This window comes from Condylura cristata, unplaced genomic scaffold (genome assembly GCF_000260355.1).
Source record: "Condylura cristata isolate star-nosed mole 26May11 unplaced genomic scaffold, ConCri1.0 scaffold00017, whole genome shotgun sequence".
In the NCBI taxonomy this organism is placed as follows: Eukaryota; Metazoa; Chordata; class Mammalia; order Eulipotyphla; family Talpidae; genus Condylura; species Condylura cristata.
The window spans coordinates 30,348,524-30,359,730 of record NW_004567118.1 but is presented as its reverse complement, the minus strand read 5'-3'; the positions used below and the strand labels follow the sequence as shown (position 1 = coordinate 30,359,730).

Genomic DNA, 11,207 nt, shown 5'->3' with positions numbered 1-11,207 from the left:
TGTGGACCCTCCCTGGGCATCTAGAGGAAGGGGCAGGGGACATGGCACTGGCCACTTCTACTGAGACAATGACAGTGGACACTATGGGAGTTTGTGATGGGAACAATACCAGATTTGTTATTCATCTGTGTTGTACTTGCATTTCTGGGTGTTCTGTTGTCTGCTGTCATGGAGCCTCAGAGCCAGAGAGGGCTAGGCGGAGCCCTGGGGGTTGAGACACCTCCTCCTATGAGACCTGTCCTTGCCCCCGGCTCAGGTCCGCTGCCCTGTGCCCCTGAGGCACCCAGAGCCCCCGCCCAACAGGACCTCTGCTCATGGCCTCGTCCCTCTAGCTCTAATGTTGGTCACACACCCTTTACCAAATTCTCCCAAGCTCCCCAGATCTTCAGACACCAAGGCAGGCGTCGCCCAATGCCCACATTTCCACTGCCATGCTAGGGGCCTGGGAACCCCTAGTTCAGCACAGCCCAGAGCCCAGAAAGCAGGAGGCTCCTCAGACTAGGTGGCAGCTGGATTGCTGGAGCAAAGCGTAGGCTGGGCTGGCGGGACGCAGCTGTACATAAACCATCACCACACTCGAGCTCCCAGACAGACCCTGCAGCCACTCACTCCCGGCCTGAGAACCACTCTACATGCCATCAGCCCCTCTCCTGTCCCTACTACTTTCTCTGCATGCTCCAGGACTCTGCCGCCAAGGGTCCCGGAAGCCTCCATAGCACTGGGTGTGCCTGTAGACAGAGACACGCCCAGTTGAATAGGGTCTCCCGCTTCCTTCCCTCTGTCCACCACGGCTAGCTCTGGGGCCCAGGGAGTGGACCAGGCTCTGGCTCCAACTCTAGGGCATGTCACCACTGGTCCTCAGGGCCTGGCCCCCAAGGACTGTCTTATATTTGCTTGGCACATGAATTCCCCAAGTAACTACACCCTAGATGTGTTTCCAATGCTCCTCTTCTCCCACGTGCAGAGCATGTGACATCCGGGAAATGGCGCTGCATGTGGGCTGTGGTCTCAGGCCACCCCCTGCCTGCCAGCCAGCATCTAGGATCCTCCACAGGAACCCAGGACAGATGGGGCTGGCTCAGCCAAGGACCCAGATCACCGAATCACCCCAGGGAGCCGAGGGCATGGGTTGGCTCTACAGGCCTGGGGTCGAGGTAAGGGAGCCCGTGAGTAGGAAAATAAGGCAGAAGTTAGCCCAAGAAAAGTGGGGCGGTGCTTTGTGTAGCGTGAGAAGAGCAAGAACAGGAAAAAGTCCAAAAAGAGCATGAAACTGCTTGAGGAACCAAGCACTGGGGAAATATCTAAAGCTTCCCTTGTCAAGCCCTTATGTCTCATCAGCAAGGAGAGGAAAGATACTAGAATTTGGGTCCCAGAGAAGAGAGGTCTCAGTGACTTTTCTGTGCAGACCTGAGGGACCCCCCCCCATGTTGGGTTGCCTCAGCACCCCTCTTCAGTGTTTCACCCTTTCCATCCCTGCTGCAGCCCATCACTGTTGGAGATCCCTAAGGCATGAAGTGCTGAGACAGGGAGATTGTCAGTGTCCTGACTGGGAGACTGGTCATGGCTCAGAGACTGACCAGCACAGGTTACAAGACTGGCCGTGCACAGGTCAGGATATTTTTCCCTGTGTCAGTGACACTAAGCCTGGGAGACAATCTAGATAAGAAAAGAGAATAAAATCATCTCATAACACAGACCCTGGCGGTGAACGTGCACCACTATAATGCAGAATACCAAAACAAACAAACAAAAAAACCCTGTCTCGTAACGAACGTAGGGCGGGCTGTCTCATTGACATGGGTGGCCAGGTACACGGGACGCTTGAGCTTGTACTGAGGTGTCTTGAGTCCCCTGGGTCCCTCTTCCCTTAAACTCATTCTCAAGCCATCAGGTCTCTGTTTCTAGGTTCTTTCGGACCCTCTCTTCAACCCTGTTCCTCAGCACCTGGCTCAGGAGTGAGCATAGTGGCTGCTTCTGATGTCCTGAATGCTGTCAAGAAAAGAAAGCCTATGTAACAGAGTTTAACATTCAGTTGACATGGTGGATTTGCAGTTTACTGAATTTGATGATTGTGTTACAGCTATGTGAGAAAACATCCTTTACTGAGTAGACAGACCAAAGTCCTACAAAGTAAGAGACATGACAGGCAATTTATTCTCAAATAATCATCAAAAAATTAAAAATACAGGCTTCCTGGTGGCACGCGGGTTAAAGCGCAACACTAAGAAGATAAAGCCACTTCCACATGAGTTCGATTCCTGCCTGCCTGGGAGGAGATCCACATGGCGTGGCAGACCTCTCCTGACCCGCCCGCTGCTCCCCTCAGCAGTGTACTTCGTCCATCTGCCTGTTCTGCTCCCCACTCTGTCTCTGGTGAATCCTCTCACTGCCCCTGCATCTCTAGCTTGTACCCCAATCCCAATTCAATTAATACATAAATAAAAAAATCTTTTTAAAAATTAAAAATACAATAGAATAATAAAAACTAGAGAGAAACAGAAAGTCAATGTGCTGTAATATTAATAAGAAAGGGATCTTCACCCACTGTCCCCAGTCTCCTCACCGGGAATGTCGATTTCCCTGATGCTGAGCTCCCACAAAGCAGACCTGGCTTGGAGCACACACCTCACTGCCCCTGGTACTTCCTCAGATTTGCAGTGGGGCTCAGTAAACCCTGAAAACCAGGAGTGGCTAGAACACTGCTTCCTGGGCTTGCTATTTCCTTTGAGAGCTGCATGGCACCCCACGCCCACCTCCCTAGAGAGCCTGCACCCCAGCCCTAATGAGTTTAGGGGTTCTGGGTGCACTCCTGAAGACGCCTGCACCTGTATGCTCCATGGCTCAGCCCAGCACAGTGAGCGCCCCGATTCCAACATCTGCTCTGCCTGTGGAGGTGGCTTATGTGGGTGCCCTGTTCTGAACCTCTGCCCTTAGCAGGCCCTGACCACTCCCCTCCCCTGGCCACGCCCCAGTGTGGTTTCCTGTGGTGACTTCCTGGTCTGCTGCTAGAGGCCAGTTCTTCTCAGGGGTGTCTCAGGGCCAGGCTGGCTCTCAGGAGACCTGGGTGGACGCTCTGAGCTGGACCCTCTGGCACCCCCACCTCCTGTCAGCATCAGTGCTTAAGGCTGAGACCCCAGAGCCCAGGTCCTGGAGAGGGAAGACCCAGAGGACACAGAACAGTGAGTGTCACCCCAACCCCCTCACCCTGCCACCCAGCAGGGATCCTGAATGACACCCCTTCTCCCCGGGACCCCCGGTCTCCTGAACTTTTCAGGGTCCCCACCCCCTGGGCTCCTCCTTTCTGTGCTTTTCTTACATCCCCTCAGCTTCCTCCCCCAACACCATCTATGGGCAGGTTCTCTGGGCTGTGAGAGCTGGGCTGTGGGTGAGTGTGGACAGGAGTGACCCAGGCAGGAATGTCTCAGTGGAGTCTTGAGTTGGGGGTGAGGGACCGAGGGGGGCCGCCGTTCCCTGCCTGCTTGATGTTCCTCCCCTCTCATCCCCCAACCTCCAGTGAATGTCCTGGATCCATCTGAGGCAAATGTGGACTGTGAATACATGGAGCAGGCGACCGAAAGGAGAGAGGAATACGTGGATTCTGACCTCCGGCTGTCTAGACACTCTTCTCATTTGACCCAGCCGTATGACCTGGAGGCGGCCCTGCCACTGCCAGCTCGTTGTGAGGCTTCTACATCAAGTGAGTAGGCACAGTGCCCTCTGCCTGGTGTCAGATATCAGGCCTGGATTCTGCTTTTATTGTCCTTGAGGTGAGGACCTAGTCTTTCATGATCCCTTTTTATTGTGCTAAGTGTAAACAGGAGAGGGAATTGAAAGACTGGAAAGTGAAAGAGAAAGTGACCTAAGTGTTCAGTAATTGAAATCAACTGTGCTCCCCCCATGACCTCTGCCCCTCGCCCCACCCTGAACCCTCCTAAACATTCTCTACTCAGTGCCTGGGGTCCCCCACCCTAGGGGGGATCCTAACCACAGCAGGCAGCACTCACAGGACCTTCCTCTGCCAGTGCCTTCCCAGCACCCCATGTGTCCTCCTGTGCCCAGGGCTGCTCAGAGGCCAGAGAGGAGGGGCTGACACTCAGAGGGGCCCTGGGAGGGACAGTGGGGTCCTGTCCAGCTCCCCGCAGATGCCTGCCTGGCTCCCGCTCTGTCCTGGGGTCCATCTGTAAAGTGGGGGAGCGAAGCCCCCTCTGGGGATGTGTGCGGGTAAACAGATAACAGGGTAACCCCCGCACTGCTCTCCTCCCGGTCAGCACCAGTCGCAGGCTCGGCCGCGGCCATCCTGCCACCCCTGTCACTCCCAGCAGGCCCCGGGCCAGACGCCCCCCTGCTCAGGGGGGCCGGGACTCTCGGGGGGCAGAGGCAGAGCAGGACAGGGTGCGCCTCTCCTGGGCCCCAGTGAGGACGTCTGTCCAGCGGTGTCTGTCTGGGTGTCCTCTCCTGGGCATCAGGCCGGGCTGGCGCGGGGCCAGCAGCGGCTTCCGTGGGTCTCCGGAGCCCCTGGACACACAAGCTCTGAGACAGAGCACCGGACCCCAGAACCACCGTTCCTGGGCGAGATGTCTGCTGCCTGCTGCGGCCTCACACACCACCCAGCCCCTCCCCCAGGCTCCCCACTGCCCACCTCCTGCCTTGCTGATAACCTCCCCGACAGTGAGACACGGGCTCTCATTTTGCTCTGATTCACACTTGTCTGATCGTTAGTGATGCTGAGCAGCTTTTCATGAACTTGGGCATTTGCGTGTCTACATTTAGAAAATGTCTCTTCAAGTCCATTGCTGATTTGTAATCGGGTTATTGATTTGTGTTCTTTATGTATTTTGGATACCTCACCTGGTATATAATTTGTAACTGTTTATGCCCCCATGATGGGTTGTCTTCTCATTCTGTTGACCACTTCCTTTCCTGTTTTTTAGTTTATATAGGCCTACTTACTGATTTTGGGATTTATTCTTGTGCTTTTGGTGTCATAGACAAAAATAAAATCATGTCAGGACCAAAGTTAAGGAAATGTTCCTCTCTGTTTTCCTCTAGGATTGCTATGGTTTGAGAGATCACATTTGATTGTCAATCATTTAGAGTTCTGTGCTGTGCCATCTTCCTCTTAACCAATACCCAATGTAATGACTAGGCCACCCTTTATGGTTTTCAGTGAGATTGCAAGACACCCTTCGGCAGCAACCTCCAGAAAATCTTAACAAAATAAAGGTTTATTACTCACAACCTTGGAAACTGCACAACACACCTGGGACTACATAGTGAGGTACACGGAGAGGGTGTAGGAGAAAGACAGGGAGATATCAGGCCTGGATTCTGCTTTTATTATGGCTGAGGTGGGGGCCTAGTCTTTCATGATCGCTTTTCATTGTGCTAAATGAAAACAGGAGAGAGGGAATTAAAACACGGAAAGTGAAAGAGAAAGTGACCCAAGTGGTCAGTTATTGAAATCAACCAAGATCTATAAAACAAAGGAAACTTTATGGGGAAAGTTACCCAGCTCTTTATCTAGTTGTGTGCCTGGAAATGTGTTTATGCAACATACATCGATGCCTCTTTGAATTGGTTACTGAGGGCAATCAAAGCTCAAGTCAGGCACGTGCTCTGTGTAAAGAGGAAACCCAGCTGTCAGGGATTGTGAGCAGTGTAAGAGAAAGGCCCAGTTTCATTCTTTTGATAACAATCGGTAGTTTTCCCAGCCCAACTAATTTAAGAAATTAACCTTTTTCCTTTATTATTCTTGGCTTCTTGTGCAATTTTAGTTGACCATATAGGCAAGTGTTTATTTCTGGTCTCTCACTTCTGTTTCATTTGTCTATGTGTCTGATTTTAGACAGCTACTCTTTTGATTGCTGCTGACTTTACATCTTAATTTAGTCATTTTTTAGCTCTTTGACATATAAAGTTAGGTTACATATATCATTCTTTTTCTTAGTATAGGCATATACTAGTATAAACAGCCCTCCCAATCATCCTTGCTTTTGATGCATTGCATGTGTTTTGATGTGTCATTTGTACTTCCATTGGTTTCATTATTTCTTACTTTTCATGTCATATCTTCTTTGACCAATTCACTATTCCAGAATATTTTTTATTAAATAATTTATTTACTTATATAATTCTACACCATGTTTGCTTTCTTTTCTCAAATGTAGTCCCCATTGAATTTCCACCAGCAATTCACCTGTGTACCATCATAGAGTCCCTTGTGTGCTTCCTGCCCTTGTTTTGATCCCTCTCCTTCCCCCTCCTCTGAAGGATGTCTCTGATTTTTAGTTGCCTGCTTATTTTCTTGTGTGTGTGTTGTGTTTTTTTTGTTAATATTTTTTCTCTGATCACTTATTTAGTTTCCCCTATATTCCTCCTACATGTAAAACCATATGATATTTTTCTTTTTCTTTGTGGGTATTTCATTGAGCATAATCCCCTACAGCATCATCCATTTCCTCTAGCTGACATGAGTTTATCCTTTTGTTACAGTATAATATTCCACTGTGTGTGTGTGTGTGTGCACATATCATCATTTTAATCCAGTCATCTATTTTTGGGCTCTTGGGTTATTTCCAAAGTCTTACCTGTTATAAATAATGCTGCAACAACCGTAGGTGTGCAAGTGTCCTTTTAAATTAATGTTTTTGTACCCTTTAGGTAGATTTTTAGGAGTGGAATTGCTGGGTCATAGGGAAGCTCCATTTTTGGTAGTCTCAGAAAATCGACACAGTGTTCCAAAATGATTAGACGATTTTGCATTCCCACCAGCAGTATAGGAGAGTTCTATTTTTCTCCACATCCTTGCCAACATTTGTTATTGCCAGGTTTTTTTTAGAAGTGCCAGTCTCATTGGTGTACAGTGGTATGTCACTATGATTTCTATATGTATTTCCCTCATTATCCGGGATTTGAACATTGTTTTTTCCATATACCTGTTGACTATTTGGGTTTCCTCACTGGAGAAGTGTGTTTTTAGGTCTTCTGCCCATTTTTTTACTGGATTTTTTACTTTGTTTTTGTTGAGTTTTGTGACTTCTTTGCAGATCTTTGTCATTAGTCCCTCACCAGTTGAACAGAGTGCAAAATTTTTCTCCCAATCTGTATATTGTCTCTTTATTTTAGTTGATGTATCTTTTCCTGTACAGAAGCTTTTTAGTTTGATATAATCCTAGATGTTTATCTTTCCCTTCATTGTCCTCACTTTGGGAATGAGTCTAAAGATGTTACAAAGATAAATCATATAATATTTTACCTGTATTTTCTTCTATATATTTTATGATTTCAAGTCCTACATGCAATTATTTTATCCAATTTGAGTTTATTTTTGTACATGGTGTGAGGTAAAAGTGTAGTTTAATTCTTTTACATGTGTGGTCTAGTTTTCCCAGCACCATTTATTGAAAAAACTGTCCTTATTCCATTTCATATTCTTTGTGATAGCTCCATTCACCCTCTTTTCAGTCAGGAGCTATTTGAGTTATTTGTGAGTCCATATCAATTTCATCAATATTTATTCTATTTCTTTGAAGAATGCCACTGAGATTTTTTTTCAGTGATAGAAAAATCCTCATTTTCTTATCAGGATTGCACTGAATCTGTAAATTGCTTTTGTTTGGATGGCTATAATGTCAATTCTTCCAATCCATCAGCAGGGGATGTCTTTCCATTTCTTTGTGTCCTCTTCTATTTCTTTTAATAATGTTTTATAATTTTCTTTGTATAGATCACTCACCTGCTCAGTTAAGTTTGTTCCCAGTTATTTAGTTTTCTTGTTTCAACTGTAAATGGAATAGCTTTCTTAATTTCTTCTTCAGATTGATTGTTTGCAAACAGGAAGGCTACTGATTTGTGCATGTTGATTTTGTATCCTGCTACCTTACTAACCTGGTTTATTATTTTAATTAGTTTTTCTGTCCTCCAGGTGATTTTTAACAAGTTTGTAATTGTACATCTAGAGTTATGTGAACAGGAAAAAGGCACACATGGGCAGAGAAGAAGCACAATCTGGGCTTTAGATTCATATTACAAACTTTCATTTTTTGGAGCAATCACATGACCCAGCAATTCCACTCCTAGGAATCTACTCAAAGGACACCTGCACCCTATGTTTATTACAACACTATTCAGAATAGGTAAAATATGGAAACAACCCAAATGCCCAAAAATAGGTGACTGGATCCAGACGATGTGGTACATATACACAACAGAATATTAGTCAGCAATCAAAAGATAAACTCATGCCATTCAGAGCAGCATGGATGGAGCTGGAAGGGATTATGCTCAGTGAAATAAGTCAGAAAAAGAAAACTATCAGATGGCTTCACTTATGGGAGGAATATAGGCAAACTAAATAAAGGATCAGGAAAAAAATTAGTATTATAATAAATTAAAAAACAAAATTGGGCCCTCCCCGGTGGCACAGCGGGTTAAAGCACAGCACTAAGAGGCTAAGGCCACTTCCACATGAGACAGATCCCCGCCTGCCCCAGAGGTAACTCACATGGAGTGGCAGACCTCTCCTGACCCGCCTGCTGCTCCCCTCAGCAGTTTAACAGTCTGCCTGTTCTGCTCCCCACTCTGTCTCGGGTGAATTCTCTCACTGCCCTTACACCTCTGGCCTGTATCCCAGTTCTGTATGCATAAATAAATAAATCTTTAAAAAATTGACAGGCAATTATAAATCAGAGACATCCTTCAGAGGTAGAGGAGGGAGAAGTATCAAAACAGGGGAGGAAAGAGCACAAGGGACTCTGGGTGAATTGTTGCTAGGAAATTTACAGTGACTCCACCTGAAAGGAGAAAGCATATATTGTACAAAAAGGGATAATGACGTAAAATATATATTCAACAAATAAAATCTAACAAAAATGAAAAATTTCACTTTTAACCCAAGCAATGAAGAAATGTCTCAGGGCTTCAACAGTGAAATGTCTCAGGGCTTCAACAGTGATGTGGTTCTTTAGAATAAGCTGCTCAGACAATGGACTGAGATGGACAAGAGCAAGTAACTCTGTAGTGATTCTGGAAGAGATATCAGGCTCTGGGATTAGGGTGGAGGCTGAGCAGGTGAGAGACAGGGATAGAAAAAAGAGTGTGGGGGGGGAGGATGACACCCCAGTTTTGACAAAGATAGGTGGGCTAATGGGGGAGGTATTGATAGACACATGGAGAATGGAGACAGGGAGGGGTTCAGGAATTCAGATTTGGATGAGTAAATTGAATGGAAACAAACCAGCTTCCTCCCAGAACCCAGAGAGAGTAAACGACTCTGTGTCCAGGAGCCAAATGTGACAACCTCTGATAGAACCCCAGAGAAAGAGGGATGACTGATAACACAGCTCCTCTGAGAGAGAGACCAGAATCAGGGGGCTTGAAGGGGCTTGGCTGGGTGTCAGAGGGGCTCATACCCTCCATCCCCCTTCTCTTTTGTGGGGCAGGACAGGATGTTCTCTCACAAGAGCCCTATTTTACAAGATCTTCCACTGCTTCCACCAGGTGGTTTCTGTTCTCTCTCCCCACCTTTGGGAGAAGCTCCTCTCCTAAGCACCTGTCCTGTCTCAGGCTCTGACCCAGGACCCAACTCCCAAAGCCCACTCTGGATCTGAGGTGTTGGATTCTCTTCTCTACCCTTTATCATTTTTTTTTTTTTTTGAGCCATATTCTGACAGGTCATAAGCTGCCAGCCTAGAGCATGTAGAGGAGTTGGCACTGGGGCCGAGGGGAAGGGGAGAGTGGGCAGGGCTGGGTCAGAGGGCGCTGGCGGGGCCTCCTCAGCAGGCACCCCAGGAGCAGAGGTGGAGTCTGCACCGCACCCCCTGGCTGTGCAGCCACCTGGTTGGGTGGGGCCTCCCCGCTCCAGCATCAGGGCTTGGGACAGGTCCTAGCGTTGACCACGACGCTGCCTGTTCCAGAGGGAAGCCACTGTCAAGTAGCATGGGTGGAACCTGTCTTTCTGCCTCCTCCCACCCCTCTAGGCAATCTGCACGCAGAGCCTCTGACAACCACGGATGAGTTCTGGGGCCCCAAAGGACATATTGCTATCGAGGTGATTGACCAAGAAAGGAGCCAGTACCGGTGAGTGAGGGAGTGAGGGTGCTCCCATGTCTGCCTGATCTCTGTGACCCCACACTGGGTCCACACATTGTCCCAGGGAATCCTCTCCACTAACAAACCACAACACAAGCAACGGTTGAGATACTGGGTGATTACTTTATTAATGCGAAAAGAGGTTTGTTATAGAAATTTCCAAACAAGGGACTTTCCTGGTGACGTAAGGGGTCTCGGCACTATAAATATATTGGCAGCCAGGAAGGCAACCTACATGGCATGGCAGACCTCTCCAGCTCACCCTTTGCTCCCCACTACAGAGTATTTCAGTAGATAGCCCTGTGTTGCTCCCCATTGTGTCTCTGCTGAGTCCTTGCACCCTCCTGAACCTCTGGCCTAACATCAATTCTTAGGCATAAACAAATAGAATAAACCTTAAAAAAAAATCCTAACAAAACCTAGTATATAGACTCTGACATTTACCTATCACACAGCTTTTACAACAACATGTCAAATGTGTTTCAACTGTTGACTTTCCCTCTTTTTTGTTGTTGTACTATATCTTAAATGTATGAGAGCAAGTGATTTTTATTCTTAAATATGTTGTGATGCACTTTTTAAAATTGCAAATAAAGACTTAATATCCCAAACTACAATGTATTGTCACACCCAACAAAGTTTACAATAAACCTTCATGTAACTAATAGCCAGTACATTTGAATTGACTCACTTGTCTATAGTTTGTCCTGTAGGTGGTTTCTTCAAGGGCTCCAAAGCACCTACATTCTGTTTCCTTTGTTATGGCTATCAAATCTCATTTAATATATTTCCATTATATGCTCCTATTTTATGAATATCCACTATGTCTCACTACCACACTAGTAACCCTGTAGGTAAAATGCAGTCCTGTCCCCTGAGGGTCTCCAGTCATGAGTAATAAGTATCTATAGTCATGATCAAGGTCTCCCACAAACACACTGCCCTTGGCAAATGTCAAGTCAGTGATACTGATTTTTCTAGGCTGGGAGCTAATGTCATTTCCAACAAACCCTACAGAAATTGACATGCTGGGACCTCACCATTAACATGTTGATTGCTATTATTGGCAAATAATCCCTTTAAAAATAAAAACATGTGGGCCCTCCCTGGTGGCACAG

At 47.0% G+C, this 11,207-nt stretch overlaps 2 protein-coding genes across 2 annotated transcripts in view; both read left to right on the top strand.

Moving 5' to 3' along the window:
* LOC101626331 (NACHT, LRR and PYD domains-containing protein 1) overlaps window positions 1-1,959 on the top strand; it is a 116,883-nt gene extending 114,924 nt beyond the window's left edge. Inside the window, 2 exon segments of the mRNA XM_012726091.1 lie at window positions 1,036-1,154; window positions 1,906-1,959. Of these exon segments, the coding sequence (XP_012581545.1) occupies window positions 1,036-1,154; window positions 1,906-1,959 (173 nt within the window).
* A 1,106-nt stretch (window positions 1,960-3,065) lies between these two features.
* The window catches only part of LOC105853178 (NACHT, LRR and PYD domains-containing protein 1-like), a 43,568-nt gene continuing 35,426 nt past the window's right edge, over window positions 3,066-11,207 (top strand). The window contains exons 1-3 of the mRNA XM_012726090.1: window positions 3,066-3,179; window positions 3,515-3,697; window positions 9,978-10,077. Coding sequence (XP_012581544.1) covers window position 3,179; window positions 3,515-3,697; window positions 9,978-10,077 — 284 coding nt within the window. The 5' untranslated portion in view covers window positions 3,066-3,178. The remainder of the gene's footprint in view (window positions 3,180-3,514; window positions 3,698-9,977; window positions 10,078-11,207) is intronic.